This window comes from Parasteatoda tepidariorum, chromosome 9 (genome assembly GCF_982258835.1).
Source record: "Parasteatoda tepidariorum strain Cologne lab strain chromosome 9, Ptep-v5.0, whole genome shotgun sequence".
NCBI lineage: Eukaryota > Metazoa > Arthropoda > Arachnida > Araneae > Theridiidae > Parasteatoda > Parasteatoda tepidariorum.
Genome location: NC_141763.1, coordinates 43,970,529 through 43,988,887, shown reverse-complemented (window position 1 = coordinate 43,988,887; position 18,359 = coordinate 43,970,529). Strand labels below are relative to the sequence as shown.

The window sequence follows — 18,359 nt, the reverse complement described above, 5'->3', positions numbered from 1 at the left end:
TATAGGAATAAACTATCCTGGTTATGCATCATAAAAGAAAAAAAAACTAGATTTATATTATCAAACTTTATGGCGCCGCACAGTATTTTGCTGAAGCTTACTTGTTCAAAACAATGATTTATACAGTAGGGAACCGATTATCCGGAACGATCGGGACCATTGCTATTCCGGATAACTGATTTTTCCGGTTTTCTGAATCGCTACAAAAAGCAGTTTTTTTATTGTTAAACCCAACTGAAAAAAAAAATATTTGGAAATAATTGTGAAAAGAAGAAAAAACTATGAAGTAATACACTAATGATTATTTTCAAAATGATGGTAAGGTAAACATCTTTCAAAAAAGAAAGAAAAATCTTATGAGGGAAATTTTTTATTTTATTTTTAAAATGGCGAGAAAATTTATCGAATTTCGTTCCGGATAATGGGTTCTGTACTGTACATTTTATATAAAAGCAAAAAATGTGAGGACACACCCAATTACAACTCAAATTAACAAATTGGAAATTTAAGTAATAAATAAGAAACACTGGACAAAAAGGGAATTTAAATTGAATAAATCAGAACAGTTAAACTGTACTCTATTTAAAAACCTTTATTAAATAACCATTCTTTAATTTCTTCTACTCTATCACCTTCAAAACTAACCCAACATCCAATTTCATTAACATGTGATTCAATCTTAGTTCCAAACTTTTCTTCTAGATGAGTTTTCAAATCATGTTCGAACACCTATAAATAGAAGCAGAAATGTATCCATCAAAATTTGGTTTTCTTCATTTCACATTTTTAATGCAGTCAATTATTACAGGGCTTCCAGTTATGGGATTCAGATGTTAGGCACATGCAGTTTCTTAATATGAAAATAATGTATAACTCATTGCTTTAATTCCTGTGGTAAATATATATGCATTAAACGCTTGATATAACGAGTACAGCATATTACAAGAAGTCTGCAATTATGACAAATTTCCAAGTCGTCACCAATCAAAAAAATTTTTTTTTTAAAGTAATTTTTTTGGATGCAGGTCTTTTAGTTTTGTGCTTAAATAAAAATAAATAATATAAAAAAAATTGAAATTACTTCCACCTGGCTAATCAATACGTACCAAATAATCATATCCTTGGTAAGTAGATGGATTTGAAAAAATTGTATACTTTTGCAACATGAATATTAACTTTAAGTACAAAAGGGTTATAAAAATATTTTATATGGGTCATTCTCACAAAAAGGTGATTTTTTAAGTTTCTTAGTAATAAATATTAGGAAATACAGCAGATTTCTTAATATTTTTCTTCATCATTTTTTGTAAAGTTCTAATTAACAAATCATATGCATTTCTGCTAAATGTATTTAATATTTCATTCTTATTTTTAATAAACATAACTTCAAAATCCCCTCCGTGGACGTCCCTACGTCTGTGACACAAAATAATTTTTAATGGCTGTTAAACAATTCAAATGTTATTTTAATGATTTTTGTAGTTTTACCTAGTTAAATGTTTATAGTAACTTTTTATTTAATATTTAAAAAAAAAAAATTATTTTTATAAAATAAATGACTAGTAAACTTTGTTCATCAAAAATGAAATCTCCTTCCATGGACAATTAATATAGTTCGGTAAATATGCAATAAAGGGCAACATATGCGAAATCCCTCTAAGACAGCTGCTGGGAAAGGTAACCATTCCATTTTCTAATGTTAACTATCAGTTGTTTTTGTTCTCTTTGGTGTCGGTTTTGGTTTGTTGTGTTCAACTGGGGTTTTGCAAAGTTTTCACCGTATACTCCGTGGACATCATAAAGAAGGTAAGAGAAAATTATTTTATTTTCGATAGATGAATTTTAGATTCCAAAAATAGTATATTTAATAAAAAGAACTGTCCCATTTTTGTAACTTTAAAATTAAAAATCAGTAAAATTCAAGAACTAGTTTTTGTCTCCTCCGTGGACATAACAAGTCCACGGAGCAACAGTAACAGATTAATTAAACATATTTTCTCAGGTGCTTAAAAATAAAATAAATGATCTGACAAAACACTTACATATATGTCACCATTTACATTTTTAACTCTAGTTGTAAAAAATCGATGTTTAGTTTCAAGATCTTCATAAACTGGTAACATATGATTTCTAGTCCTTCCAACATTATATGGAACATTAGGTAGAGTTTCTGAAAAATGAATAAATGAGGTAAGAAAAAGCATAAATGTTGTAGTTGAATATGAAAATAATTCAGCTAAAACTTATCTAGAATTAAATTATGTACTAATAAGTTTTGAAAGATTGATAGTGTTTTTCTCAATACATTAAAAGCTCGATGCAACAAATATTAAAAGGCTACTATTATGTCATCATCAATTTGGCCAGATTGCTTTTTCCAGGTGTGTGCAATACACCTTCTAAACAGGATATTTATCTTTTTAAGTGTGAAGTTTGACATTCCAGTTGCCAGACATGCTCTTTGAAACGGTTTATGGAGAGATAATTTAAGGGCTTTATCTGCAAAAGAGATAATTTAAAGGCTTTTCCCTTAGCTTCATCAGCAAAAAATTCAAACACATTGTGCATAATTTTACGAGCTTGTGATTTCAAAGCTTCACCTTTTTTAAATTTAAAAGGGATCTTTAAAATTCAAAAGATATAAAATAGAAAAAGAATTTACTAAAAAAATTAATTTTTTGAAATAGAAAAAATTAAATGATAAAAAAAAATTTCGCGCTCTAAATGATATTTCAGACGTGAATGCTAATTTCTCGTCACCCAAGGGCTAACACAATAGACCGATGAAAAAGATTATCTTTCTATCGCCAACCTGAGCCAAAACCTGTCCTAAACAGTGACCCCACACTCTTACTTGAAATACTTATACCTCGTTACCATAGTCACGGCCAGGGTTCCAGACGAATGGCTTGGGGAGTTCTTACTTTAGACAAACTATATAATAATATACATGACCCAACCATGTCCAAGCACCTAACCCCATTTTAAGAGCTCTATTATTTAATAGCCATGGTAGGAATACCACATAATTTTAATCCTGGTCAGACGACGTGGACAGCACCTGAGCTGGTACTCCTCTATCCAAACTTTCACACCACAACTAACAGATAATTTTTAGCCAAGACAAATTTCAAGTCCACCACGTTGCATATACACTTCGGTTGTTTTGTCGGTTTTCAGAATTGAACCCAGCACCCCCAGCTCTCCAACTAGTGGTAGGAGAGATGCATTAACCAACTGAGTAATTGGAATACCGACTTACTATTATAACATTAAATATGTGCTTTTGCTTATATAGCAACAATTCCATCTGCTATTGTGAATTGTAACTATAATGAATTTCTACTGTATTTATCCAAGTTTCGTGAACTTCTTTTCTATCACTTATATAAGATTATCTTTTTTTTTTAATTATAAATATAACAACAAGAGCTTTAAATGTTTATAGACCAGGAACTTTCTTACTGCAAAAGGACAATTAGCAGAATTTTACTCATATATGTATGCAGTTTAAATTTTTTTTTCTTATTTTTGGCTTTAAAATTTTTTCTCCCCATCTGTGATTTTTGGAATAATAATAATGCTAAAAATTTTTTTAATGTTTTAATGTGATGTTACATTAATGTGATTTTTTAATAAAAATGTTGAAACATTAACTATTAATCGATTTAATCAGACAGTCCATCAAACAAGAGTCAAGAGTTAAATTACGTCACATTTTTAACGGTAGTGATTTTTAATGGCTTTCTAGTCAGGTCTTTATTGCTACTCTATTCATGGTCTTCAAAAACTACATTATGTCATCTGTAACTTTGTGTTCTGAAATAAATCATAACCAAAGGATATTTTTATCATAGAAAAAGTTTCTATTGTGGTCTTGTTAAGTTTGACATTATCAGCATTTCATTTAGTGCTATACATGGCAGCTTTTTCAGACAACAAAAAGGAGTTTCACAAAACATTTCAAATACGATTGAAAGATCATGAATGTGTAAGTTGAATACCCTAGCATCAATTTTTGTTAGTTTAAGCAGATTGTGCAAGTAAAATTGGTGATACAGCTGACCTTAGAAATTCAAAAAGCCTAGGACTTTTGGTAATTGCGGCATAGCGTAATAGTAAAAAATTAATAAATAAATAAATTCACATATCCTTTAAATTAAGTAACATTTTACACCCAAAAATAAAATAATAAACTAATATTTTTTTAGAACACACTGACTGACTGATTTAGCATTTTTTTTAAAAAGTTATGTGCAAGAAATTTTCTAAAACACTTTTGGGTTTGTCTTCCCAGTCAACACATTTTACAAGTTTGTTCTGAATAGAACAGAATTAAATATAGATTTTTATTATGTGGTTGAGTTTTCTACCATAGGTCGCATCTCGGTAAGGAACAGTTAATACGGCCTGCTTTAACTTGAATAACACACTGTAAGTATTACTTTTCCAGGATCTAATTTTATGCCGTTTTGTATCAATACTTATCAATGAGAACAAAAAACTTCTGCTTTGAATTGAAATATTATTCAAATTCGCTGTTTTTGAAAACTTAAGATATCACATGCTTTGTTGATGCAATGCATTGTTTAAAACATTGCTACACTTTAGGTTTAATTTGACATTTCAGAATAATTAAAAAAAGGTTTAAAAATGAAATAAAATGATAAACTATACAAAATTACAGACAAAGAAAAAAGTTTTGAGAGTTGCATACAAAATGTAAAAAGATCCACTCATGCATATATTAGGACAAAAAAAAATGTCTAAGAAAATATTTTGGTGGCCTAATTAGACACATAAACCTGATTATTGGCAAATCTGTTGATATGACTTTTTTTACAAACACAATAGTTTAATATAGTTCCTTTTGAAGTAGTATTATTAAATAATTAGTATTATTAAACAATTATCCTGTATTATTTGCACTTTGTGCAATATAAATTGATTTGATATTTTGAGAATTCAAAAGTAAATAAATAAACAAAAATATTTATAAATTTTTTTAAACGAATGAAGAGAGATTTTCGAGATCCAGCAATAACAAAATGAAAATAAGGTAACTTTATTCAGATACAAAAATTAAAACCCAAACATTTTCTTTCCAAATTTTAGATCAAAAGAATTTACAACACTAGTGTAACAAATAATAGCAATACTAATAAAGCAAAATAAGATACCTGAGGGTGCTTTCCAACCTGTGCTTGACACTTTTTTAGGAGGAGTTGGTATTCTTAATTTGGGAAATAATTGCTCAACATATTGCCAGTGTCCCTTAACTTCTTCATATCCAGTATATTTTGGATCCTTGTTATCATCCCATATATCTTTGGGTATTTCATGTTCTTTAGCACGAAAATGTTTACTCTGTAAAATATTAACATGAATATAGCATATATACGAACATAAATTAGTGTAAAACATGCTAATATTATTCAGAAGAACTATATTTCTAGGGGACTATAGACAGTAGCATAGTTTTTAATAAGGTAAAATTTTATTTTTACAAACAGCAAACCTAGTCTTTAAGTATTGTTAATACAATGATTTGTTATGACTATTATATCAGGCTAAAAATCAGGATATTTTTTTGGTGCAATATACATACTAGACTATTTTTATGAAGTTGAAAAATAGGGCTAAAAAATAGTGTAATGCACTGCCTTGAAAATTGCATTTTGGGCAGCATATTTATTTAATTATCCATAACATTAAAAAAAAGATGGGCAACACTCAACTTTTTCAAACAAATAATTGAAATAGGAAGTGTTGAGCAGAAATGATTTTGGAAAAAAATAATAAATAAATAAAAATACTGTGATTTTGCACATTAGTAAATACAGTAACTATAGATATTAGTAAATATAGTAACTATAAGAATTAGAACTATATTTCTAGGGGACTATAGACAGTAGCATAGTTTTTAATAAGGTAAAATTTTATTTTTACAAACAGCAAACCTAGTCTTTAAGTATTGTTAATACAATGATTTGTAATGCTCTGATACTATAGAGCAGTGTTCCCCGCGGACCGGTACTGGTCCATAGATCAAATGATACCAGGCCACCCATTTCATTGAAACTGAATTTAAATTCCTAGGTTTATACCTCAAATTAAAAATATTTGTGTTCCATTAAAATTTTATTTATTTAAAAAAAGTGGCCTCCGAAGGTAGTGACATAAATTTTTTAATGTTTGTAATGTATCATTATCTCCGATTACCCCCAGATGGAACCGTCTCATTGCAAAGAAAAAAGCTCAGGGTTCTCATTGATTTAACGTTCTAGTAAGTTAAAATGTTAAATCACTTTCTACTTATTTTTTGGGATAACTGTATTTTATTTTGAAGGTATGTTTAAATACAATTAAATTAAATTAATAATACAAAATAATCTAAAATATAAACAATCAACGTCCCTCCCAGCGGGCCGCAGTAAAATTATCAAACGTTGACAGGTTCGCGGTGATAAAAAGGTTGGGTAACAGTGCTATAGAGGATTGCATTAATATTAATCAGGTTTCATAGTGGTTCAAAGTAAAAATTAGAACAACATTTTTCAAAAAAAATCAGGATATTTTTTTGGTGCAATATACATACTAGACTATTTTTATGAAGTTGAAAAATAGGGCTAAAAAATAGTGTAATGCACTGCCTTGAAAATTGCATTTTGGGCAGCATATTTATTTAATTATCCATAACATTAAAAAAAAGATGGGCAACACTCAACTTTTTCAAACAAATAATTGAAATAGGAAGTGTTGAGCAGAAATGATTTTGGAAAAAAATAATAAATAAATAAAAATACTGTGATTTTGCACATTAGTAAATACAGTAAAAAATTTTAGAATCTGAATTCTCTTGACTCTGAATAAAAAAAATCAGCTCATTGTAAAGATCGATCAAAATATACTAAAAAGAAAACTGATAATTATTGTTATTCTCATGCAAAAATAAATTACTTCAAAATCAAATTGATAAATAATCTACATACTTAAGATTAAATATAAACAAACAAAAAAAAGGCAGAAAACATAATTCATGGTAATCTGCAAAGGTTTATTCTTTCAAACTTTATAATACTGGAATATACTTCGTGCTTTTGTCATTTACAGTGTTTTTTAGTGGAATGCACCACTTTGACTTATGCACACAAAAAATTTGAACCCTACATGTCTTTTGATACTAATTAAGCACCAAGAGTAATGAAAAAATGGTCTATTTTCATAGTGTTCCTAATGAATCTGCTTTGTTTTAATAATTTTTGTAGTTTAATAGCTGTGTTTTTTAGAACATTTTACTTGGTATTTAACTTTTTACAAATAGTCATAACAGTAAATTTGGAATTGGAGAGACTGCTTTTTTTATTCCATGTCTTTTTCAGATAATTTTTTTAGCAGTTACTGTTTTTCTGGTTATTTCCACACTGTTTTTAAAATCAAGATATCTTAAATGCAATTTGATTACAACAATCGAATTTTAAATTAAAGCATTAGTTTTATACAGGACTAAAGAGAGGGTAGAGAAGGAGTGGTTCATTCCTTCAAGCTAAAGCTATGGTTTCCCACCTCATGACGTCACCCTGCACATAAATCTCGAAAATCACAACTAATTTTGTTGTTTGTTCTTTCTGTAAGAAATGAGTTGAATGTTCCGACACTTTTCTGATAATAGCTGTCAAACTTTACACTGGTAACAAATTATTTCAGTTCAAAAATGTAGTATTCATACTTTTATTTATAGTTTAAAAAATATAACATTTTAAAGTTAGAAGCACTTCGCAATGGTTATCGTTATTGTTTCATTATCATTTTCGAATTTTAGTTCTTAACTTTTGCTGAGAAAAGAAAGCATATAAAGGCTCTTTTATAGTTACAAATTTTTTTTATAGCAATAGTTTAAATATTAATTGGAAAGTCTAATTTTAATATATTTTCACATAAATAATGGCAATTATTTTTTTTATAGATTATCGCTAATAAACAAAAACCTTTAATGTTAATTGACAAAAAAAAAATCTTTGAGCATATAATAATGAAAATACTACACCTGCTCAAAAGCATTTAAAATTAAGGCACTATAGTTAAAACACATAAATATTTTGAATAAAGGACATTAAAAGATACATTATGAAAATATAATTTTTTTTAAACATTAGTAACTTTTATTTTTGAAGTTCAGGATTTTACTTTCATTGACCTAGTATATTTTTCTCCTTTTTTGATTTAAGTTACAAGACGGTATCAATTTAAATGGCGAAATTCTAATATAAGTTCTTAAATGTCTAAACAAAAAACATAGAGCTTTTTAAGTCACAGAAATTCTTCTAGTACATTTTATAATTCATTTGATCACCGTTATATTTTCTCAAGTAAAACATGGGAAATTACATTTTCTCATTTTGTGTTTGATAAGAATTCTTGTTAGTGATATTTGACAGTCAAAATTTTACAATCAGATGAGAAGAAAATTGTCTCAAAATACATGGAAAACAATGAATTTATTGAAATAAGTTTAAAAAATAGAATCCCATGCGAAACAATTTATTTTTAAAATGAGAAATTTCACTTTTAGCCCTGAGTTTCAGGTAAATCCACAATTTTTTCTTATTGCAGGGTGATCTTTATAAGAATTAAAGAAAAAATTTAAAACCTTGAATATTATGGGTCTCTTAACAAACATCTTTATATTTTGTGATATATATAATCCTTTTTTGCTAAAGGGTGTCCTTTCTTTGATGATATAGTGCACATTTTCAGTTTACAGCTCCTTAAAAGTCTAGAAACAACCATGAACTTTTGTATGAAATTCAAATATATCTTATTATCAAATAATGAAACTGAATAAACAGACAAATAAAATAAAATCCTGTATGAAAAATTGAGAATCGATTGGGTGGATAAATACAGGCTTTTAGGCATTACTAACACCATATAAATACAGGGAAATTTCCGTATCATGATCAGTCGACCCAACTCCAAGAGCCAAATGGATTTCAAAGTTTCAAATTTATTAAAAAATACATGTAGAGGTCTGCGTAGGGGTGTTACGAGTTATGCCCTTCAAGGTGGTTCACAGTGTTATTTCCGTATCGTGATCTGTCAAGTCAACTATTGCCAAGGTGCCAAATAGATTTTAAACTTGCAAATTTTTTAAAAACACAGGTAGATGTTTGCACGAGGGTGGCTACGAGTTATACATTTCGAATGGGTCCCTTTCTGTGATATTTTTTTTTATAGCTTCTTAAGGGCCGCTGCCCGGAACATGCCAAGACTTGTCGATTATTCTGTCACAGATCACGATACAGAAATATCCCCATGTCCTCTTCTATGATGTTTCGGGCAGGGTTGGCAGGTTTTTGACATGTGACAGTTTTTGACAGTTTAAACCGTCACGTCAAAAACCTCACTGTCAAAAATGTCTAAAACCTATATTCATATGTGAAATTTAATTAATACATAAAATTTATATATTTTTTATAAAGGATAGTGTTTCTAAATATGTTCTAGAAAAAATAAATTTTAAATTTTGAAGAAACACTTATATTTTGAATAGTAACCAAAATCTTGTACTTAAAACTCACATCTTTTGTAATATTATGTATTCATTTTCATGTGTTATTGAAAATCTGCAGTGATATTATTAAGAAATTTATTTATAACCAAATTTAGCGTATAGTATAGATTATACTAAAAATGAGACACTTTTAAAGATAAACATTAGCAGTTTTGTACATTAGACATCTTCTTTTAAAGAAAAATCTTTTAATAATCTTTTTAACATAAGACAATATAAATTTAAGTGCTTTCTGTTAAATACACAGAGTAGTTAGTGTCAATTTACAGTATATTCAGCCTATTCATTTACTTTTTACTATGCTGAAAATTTAGTTTATCCAAATACTTGTGAATTTCATTTTGCTGAATACGATAGAGCAGTGATTCTCAACCTTTTTTTTGTGGCGGCACACTTTTAAAGATTTCGAAATTTGACGGCACACAATGAAAAAAATTAGTTTAAAAGTTGTTTAATTACCTATAATACATTGTGTTAAATAGTTTGTGATAATAATTTTGAATGTGAAATAAAATAATATGTACTACAAAAGCACATTTATTGAGGGATTAATTATTTCTTTCGACTAATTTTTTATTAGTTAGTAACAGTTTTTTTTGCTAGTTATTAATTCTTAGCTTGTTTTCCATAGATATTAACTGTTAGTTTTTTTACATTCATTACTATTATTTGTGATTTCTTGTTAGTTAGTTTTTTGCTAATTATGTTAGCTTATTTTTTTTGCTAGTTAAGTTATCCTTTGTTGATTTGTTTTTATAACTATTAATTGCATAGCTTACTTTATTGATTAGCTTTTATTTTCGCTTGGAAGTTAGTATTTAGCTTTTTTTAGCCTTTGTTAATTAATAATTTTAATAGTCATTAAATTTCCTACTAATTTCAACATTATTTAAAATTGTGTGTCAAAGACAATTTAAACACTTCCTTCTTATTTTAAGATTGTCAGAGACAAGACAATCGCCCACAAAGACATGTTCACGCGGTTAAAGCGTGAAAAAATTATAAAAAGTATATATATAATATTATATATCTACACACTTTTCTTTAGTTTAAACTTTACTTGTAATGAAAAGAGCATTAATTTTTATTGTATCATTTCTAATATTTGGCGGCACATTTTAAGAATTTGGCGGCACACAAAAGTGCCGCGGCACAGTGGTTGAGAATCACTGCGATAGAGTTTTGTTGAATATCTAAATATTCAGCTGTTGAATAATTACTTCTTGCTTTCAAGATATGCATTATTTGTATTCTTAATACAAGTGGAGAAAAAAAAATTAAGAGATAAAAATTGTTTTAAAATGATAAGTGTAATAATTATAAATAAATATAATAAACAATATGAATTACATTTATCATTATTCATAAATATAACTACTTTTAAATTAAAATTAACATACTGGATAATAAAGATATTCGGTATAACATTAAAAATTTTTTTTTATACACTTGTATCAAGTTTGTATTTATACAACATAACTTGTAAGTTCCTTATAAATATTAGTTATATGTTCCTTATATGTCAAAAATGCATAGTAATAAACTTTTAATTTTCTTAAGTATCAAAAAAAAAAAAATTTTTTTTTTTAAATATAAATATTTAAACAATTTTTGTGCAAAATTTTTCTGCACATGCATTTGAATATAAATTTCTGAGATTTTAAATCTGTTATTTTACCTTAATTTTAATTAAAAAATATTTTAAAACCTGCTGATTACCTATAGTATAATTTAATTTCAATCTAATTCATGGCAACTGTTGCTAGTTTTGAAGTTTATATATTTTCTTGGCAAACTTCAGTTTTTGACATTTTTGACGGGTTTTTGACGGTTTAAACCAGTATTATACCCTTGTCTTCTTACCCATGCCAACCCTGGTTTCGGGGATATTTCTGTATCCTGATCTGATGCGCCAACTACAATCGCCAAGGTGCCAAATAGATTTTAAACTTGCAAATTTTTTAAAAACACAGGTAGATGTTTGCAGGAGGGTGGCTACGAGTTACACATTTCGAGTTGGTCCCTTTCTGCAATGTTTTTTTTAAAAAAGTTTCTCAAGGTGTTGGTTCCGCTGCCCGGAAGTTGTCAAGACTTGACGACTATTCTATCACAGATCAGGATACGTAAATCTCTCCGATGTTTCTGTTTTCTGATTTTCTAGCATGAAGTTGCCATTATTCTGTTGTAGATTATAAAACAACTATAAAAAAGTACGAGATACACATTTCGAGTTGGTCCCTTTCTGCAATGTTTTTTTTTTTAAAAGTTTCTCAAGGTGTTGGTTCCGCTGCCCGGAAGTTGTCAAGACTTGATGATTATTCTATCACAGATCAGGATACGTAAATCTCTCCGATGTTTCTGTTTTCCGATTTTCTTGCATGAAGTTGCCATTATTCTGTTGTAGATTATAATACAACTATAAAAAAGTACGAGTTTAAAATTAAATAGTCTGGTCACTTATAATTATTAACTTCAGAAAATAGTATCTTCATTGCCTGTGGCTACAATAGTGTTTAATTGGGAAATATTTAAACATCATAATAAAATTTTATGGCTTTATACAGTTTTGTTCTCTTTCGAAGCATAGTTCAGAGCAGGTTGTTTAATTTTTAATACATACGATAAGTTATTAAGTACTAGTTGTTTATTATGTCTTATTTTAGAACTTTAAATATCTTTTGAAAAATCAAATTTTACGTGATAACTGTTGCATGCATTGTATGCACTAATAGCGAAAAAATAAATAAAAACTTTTTTGCTAGTTTTTAAACCTTTTTTAAAGCTATTACTTACGCTATCGTAGACCGGTCTTTTAACACTGCAGAATCGTACAAAATTATAAATTTTTAAATAACGAATTCGTGAAAACGTTAAACTCATGTTTATTGAAAATGTTTGTTTACAAATAACATGGAGTCTAGAGTCGCTTTAGCAAACAATTACGATGAAACAATAATACACGATATTTATATATGTATTAGACTATCAATTAAAATTATAAGAGTATAAGAGTGATTTAAATTGTTTTTAAATATTACTAAATTTGACTTCTTTTCATTTTTAAAATAAAATTCAGCGTAAAAATATTTTTGAAATTTAGGAATGGCTAGCGCTCTTAGCGGTATTTGTAAGAACTACAAATTTGGTTTTTGTTTATTGCTTTGTTTACTTGAGAGATCGTCTATTCTTCATCCACTAACATGGCGATGTAAATTTGTTTGTTGTGAAAAATTATTAGGCTGATATGTCTCTCCTAAGGGAGATAATTCAGCTTAGAAGCACTACTGAGTGCAAATTCAAAGTCCCACAAGCATACTATGACCAATTCTCATTTCCTTTATGTGTTTTTCGTCTGAAATTTTTTTGAAAGCTGAGTAAATGTGCAAGGTTGACGACGAAGCTTCAGTTTATACTATATCTAAGCCGCAAGATTCCATTCCTATAGGAAAACTTTCCCCTCAAATTTTCTCGATGGATATGGGGGGAAATCAGCTCATCTGTACTACGTAACTTGAATCATTTGTATATACCATATTATTCCATGGAAACTAGCCAGGGGAATGCTGAGGGTGACACTGTCCGAGATGATCACAATAGATTTTGGACAGCTGTTTATGACTACGAAGCTGCTGGAGATGACGAGCTGTCGCTCCGTCGAGGGGAAGAAGTTGAAGTTTTATCCAAAGATTCCAAGATATCCGGTGATGAAGGTTGGTGGACGGGTAAAATTGGTGACAAAGTTGGTATTTTTCCTAGCAATTTTGTCACCCAAAAAGACGTGAATCACTTAGAAGAGGTAGGGAACAGCAGTAGACCTTTTGAAATTCCATTTAGTGAGCTGGAGTTGGAAGAAGTGATCGGAGTTGGTGGATTTGGCAAGGTGTACAGAGGATTTTGGCGTGGGAATGAAGTTGCAGTCAAGGCAGCTAGGCAAGATCCGGATGAAGATATCAGTGTCACCACCGAAAATGTTCGACAAGAAGCCAAATTATTCTGGTTGCTCAATCATCCTAATATTGTTACTCTAAAAGGTGTCTGCCTTGAAGAGCCAAATCTATGTTTAGTGATGGAATACGCCCGTGGTGGCCCTTTGAATAGAGTGTTGAGCGGAAAGAAAATTCCTCCTGATGTTCTTGTTGATTGGGCAATACAGATTGCTAGAGGCATGAACTATCTGCATTATGAAGCTCCAGTATCGTTAATCCACCGTGATTTAAAATCTAGTAATGGTAAGTTATGGAATATGCCGTGATAATTTAAAATCTAGTATATTAAAAGGCTATTATTTAGTTGGTACATTGTTTAGTACTTATATTAGTACTTATTTGAATTAACTTACCATCTTCAAGGTTCTAAGGAGCTTTGTAATTGCCAAAATTTAAAAATAAAAAGATTTATAGTGATTTGCCTGGAAACGGTTCGAGTTATAGGTACCCTTCGAGTTAGATCTTTTTTATGAAATTGTTTTAGATTCTCGCATGACAATGCTTCGTTATTACCATAACTTTTCTATTTCTTTGTCATAGGCAGTGATGCGGAAATTTTCCTAAGCATTGTAATGCTGACATATCTAAAAACTTTGTCTAAAATATAGAGTAATTATTTTTAAGTGTAAAATCTGACAGTTAACCAATGTTGCTTATAATTCCTATATTGTTTTCACCTGAGTTGGACATTTTGATGAGATGTCAAAGTAAGGGAGATTGTACTTAAGCTCTCCAACCATATATTATCAGTCTATTAAGATTTAAATACATCATAAATGGAAATATTTGTCAGAAAAATGATTTTTTTTGTGAGTAAATAATAAATTTATTTAAATTTCAGGTGCTTTAAAGATAGTCTAAGTAACTTAGTCATTTATCCAAACAATAATGATTTATGCTGTAAAAATGGTTAAAAAAAAAATATATAATTTAAATAGTTTTAGTGGTTTTAATAAATTATAAGAAAATATGGAGTGAAAGATCCAATTTTTACATAGATTTGTAAAAGAATTTTTAATAGTGAAGCATAAGCAATTTTATCGAATTATAATATTTAAATTTATATTTTAATGATTAGCTATAAAACTTCTTTTTTTAATTTAAACATATTTTTTTTAAAATTTATTTTAATTTCTATCCAACAAAATACGGGGTAAATCTCCACAATTTGAAGAAGAAGCCTTAAAAGTTCTTTTTTTTAAAAACTTGAAAAGTTTTTTTTTTTTCAGAATCTAAGCAAATTATTTTGTAAATTTTAAAAATTTTGTCCAAAAAATAGTTAATTAAAAGTTACTTTTTACATTTATTTGAATTTTTTATTAAGTAATGTAATTCATGATTTGATTTGTATATTTTTAATATAGTAAGTGAAATTATGCTTGATATTTGAGAAGTAAAAATTTCATTTAAAAGTTCTAAACTTCCAATTATTTTCTTGGCTAAATTATTGAGGCTGCATTTTTCAAATTTGAGTTGCTCTGATGTTTTAAGATAGGAGTGCCCAACCTGTTGTTGGTTAAAACACAGTGTAAAAAAAAATTGTTAAAAATTTTGAATGGCACATTTAAGTCATCACTCTTTGACACGCTCAATTTGCAGAGATTCTACTGTAAATCTATTTTTCTTTTTCACTTTTTAAACGGTAATTGCTTTGGAATTACACATGATTTTTAAAAAAATCCAATATTTTTAATGGATATTATGATACTTGAACTTCAAATTTAAGTTTACATATGACTTGTTTTATTTTTGCCGAATTTATCATAAATTCAATAATTTTTTGATAGTTTTTTTTTTTTTTTTTTGGCAGCCATAACTACTAATTTCCCTGTAGTTTTTAAAATCCCAGTACAGTTAGTGTGATATTATTTGCGAGTTATAAATTGCTCATCTGATTGATCACGTTTTGATGAGCTTTATTTGGTCCCATTTCATCGTAAATCTAAATTTTTTATATTTTTTTTGAAGGCAGTCATTGCTATGCTTTTCAATGTCATTTTTAAAATCCCTTTTTATTGAGACATTATTTCCGTACACGAATAAGAGTTCTAAATCGCAGATTTATCTTGTCACTTTTTGACGTGCTTTATTTGTGCTGTTTTATTGTAATTGTTGATCCCAATAATTTTTCTATTTTTTAGGCAGTTATTGCTCTACATTCCCACGTGGCTTTAAAAATTCTGATTTTTATTACAACATGCGAATTTTAAATTAAGCATTTAAATAATGTCTTATTAATGAGCTTTATTCGTTTTAATATCTTAAATTTAACTGTGTTGTTTTTCTGTTGTTGTAACCAGGGGTCTGTCTAGGTTTTTCTGAAAGGTACCTATTTTGTGAAAATTTGGAGATAATTTTTAAAAAATTAAAATTTATATTTAAAAATCAACACAAAAATATGGATTTATCGTTTCTTAAGGGATACATAAATGAAATTTTAAGAAAAAATATTTGTGAAACTACCGTTTTTCCTAAAATTGAATTTGTGAAATTACCATTTTTCCTAAAGTTGAATTTGTGAAGGTACCACTAAATGGTAGTAAATTCAGCCTGGACAGAGCCCTGGTAATCATTGTGATACCTCTCCACATAGTTTTGACGGTCTCATTTTCGTTAAACTTCAATGTTATTGCGACACACGAGTTTTTAATAGTGCATTTAAATAATCACTTTTTTATATAATTATGTGTTCATTTCATCGTAAATCCAAATTATTTTTCCATCTTTTTTTCGTCAGTTCGCTCATAGCATTTCCACATGGTTTTTAGACTCCAGTTATTTTAATACAAGTCATTTCGTCACTAAAAATTTAAAAAGAGGAGGAAAACATCAATTTTTATAAATTTTGTTAATTGAATTATTTAATATGAATTTATATTACTGATTAAAATATTATTATCATGTAGAATGAATCTAAAGCAGCTCAAAAAGTTAAAGAGATTTATTAAGAACTTTCAAACGTACAGAGAACAAAATGACTGGTGTTTCGACTTGAAGCACCTTATCTTTTATAGAACTAAATAACTGAACAGGAAATGACAAATTGGAACATTCTAGAAGCATCTAGAAGACACAGAAATAATAAATAAAAGCTTGTATTACATTTTTACATTTTCTTCGAGCTGTGAGGACTGAACTCGGTTTCTCTGTATCGCCAGGACAACAATTGTAACCACTCTGCACACTGACACACGTGAATATGTGTTTATTTATTTTTTTCATACTTTTATTCTGTGATCATTAATTTTTTTTTTCTCTTTTGTTAGAATTTATTTTAAAATGAACTTTCCTATTACGTGAAATGTTAAAAAAAAACAAAACAATTCCTTTTCCCCAATATTTATACATATTTTTTTAACGTATCAATTTTTAATAAAACTGGAAAAAATTTATTCAAAAAATATTAGTTTTTTCATTTTTGAATGAATTCTAATAAATAAAAGTATTTAATTTTCTGTAATCATATTACCAATCATACTAATAAAAAAAAATTTAGTGCTTAGAACACTAATGTTTATAATAAAATTATCAGATTTGCCTTTAGCATGTCTAAATACGCATGCAGCTATCTGTTATTCAACCTTTAGTGCAAATGGCTCTTCACTCAAAAAGGTTGTGTACCTCTATTTTAAGGGTTTCTAATTTAAATTCATGAAAAATCTAAATTTTTTTATATCAACCTTTGAAACTTCATCAACTGTTGTTTACAGCAGTTAACCAGGTTACCAGAGAAGTAAAATCATGCAATCAAGGGTTTTAGTGGCCCTGAACATAGCTTAATATGTTAGCTGATAATAATTCACAATTATTTTACTTTTAGTTTTAAGTAAAATCTATTGATTTAATACAGTTAATTTTGGTGATTTAAACTTTTTTTAAAGTGGTCTTACCTGTATAAAAACCCTGGACGTGTTTTTCGAGTTAGGCCCACTTTAGAAGACCCTGCCTCCAAGTCTAGAACAATTTATGATGCTCAGTATATATTTTTAATTGATTATATTTGCAGTAATTGAATTCATATTTCAGTAAAACCTCTTGGGAGAGACCAATCTCTGTTTCACAGTAAAATAGTTGTTGATGGAGGTTGGTTGTTCTGAGAGGTTACCTCCATTGACTTCAAAATTGTTATCGAAGGTACATGATTTTGATTTTAGTCTGTGTCATTTTCTTGGTGCAGAAATGTCACTTTTGTTGGTATCATGAAAAGACGGATTGATGAATAAAATCTAGCATCTATAAAGATAATCCCAACTGATATATTTTTTTTCCAATGGCAGACACTGAACTTTATTCGTTTCGCCTACAAGATGCCAGATTTGTTACTCATTTCGCGTTACCCAGTGGGCACCCGTGAATCAAAGTCATGGAGGCGAGTAACGTTGCCCACACCACACTGCCACAAACCTGTTCATAGGGTGGGCCACATTCACACATCAAACACACCAAAGGACAACACAAGAGAGAGAAACATCCATGCCCAGAGCGGGATTCGAACCCGCAGCCATTGGGTTCGCAGTCAGGACCACCTGATATAATTATGTGTAAAAATAAATTTACCAATTATGAATGATAAAGCTATTTTAAATAAATAAACAAGTATATTTTTTTGTTTAAAATTGCATTTAATTTTATATCATAAAAAATAGTTTGGTTTAAAAGATGGGATTATTTGTTTGAAATGCTTGTTTTTACTAAAATAATTTTTTTCTGGTCCTAATTTAACTTTCAACTCTAGATGTAAATCATTAATAGCATCGTCTTTAGTGTGCAACATGAGGTTCTATAGTCAAAAAGAGCTC

At 28.6% G+C, this 18,359-nt stretch overlaps 2 protein-coding genes across 3 annotated transcripts in view; one reads left to right on the top strand and one right to left on the bottom strand.

Annotated features, from left to right (window-relative positions):
• Positions 1 to 577: 577 nt before the first annotated feature.
• mRpL49 (mitochondrial ribosomal protein L49) lies at positions 578 to 12,489 on the bottom strand. The gene is made up of 4 exons (XM_087151694.1): positions 12,368 to 12,489; positions 5,181 to 5,367; positions 2,043 to 2,170; positions 578 to 729 (listed from the first exon to the last, which is right to left on the bottom strand). Exons 1-4 carry the CDS (start codon positions 12,452 to 12,454, stop codon positions 583 to 585), a joined length of 549 nt encoding a protein of 182 aa, XP_087007820.1. The 5' UTR covers positions 12,455 to 12,489; the 3' UTR covers positions 578 to 582.
• A 256-nt stretch (positions 12,490 to 12,745) lies between these two features.
• LOC107439566 (mitogen-activated protein kinase kinase kinase 11) overlaps positions 12,746 to 18,359 on the top strand; it is a 29,874-nt gene continuing 24,260 nt past the window's right edge. For both annotated transcript variants that reach the window (XM_043057437.3, XM_043056989.3), the window contains exon 1: positions 12,746 to 13,803. In XM_043057437.3, the coding sequence (XP_042913371.2) occupies positions 13,116 to 13,803 (688 nt within the window). In that variant the 5' untranslated portion in view covers positions 12,746 to 13,115. The remainder of the gene's footprint in view (positions 13,804 to 18,359) is intronic.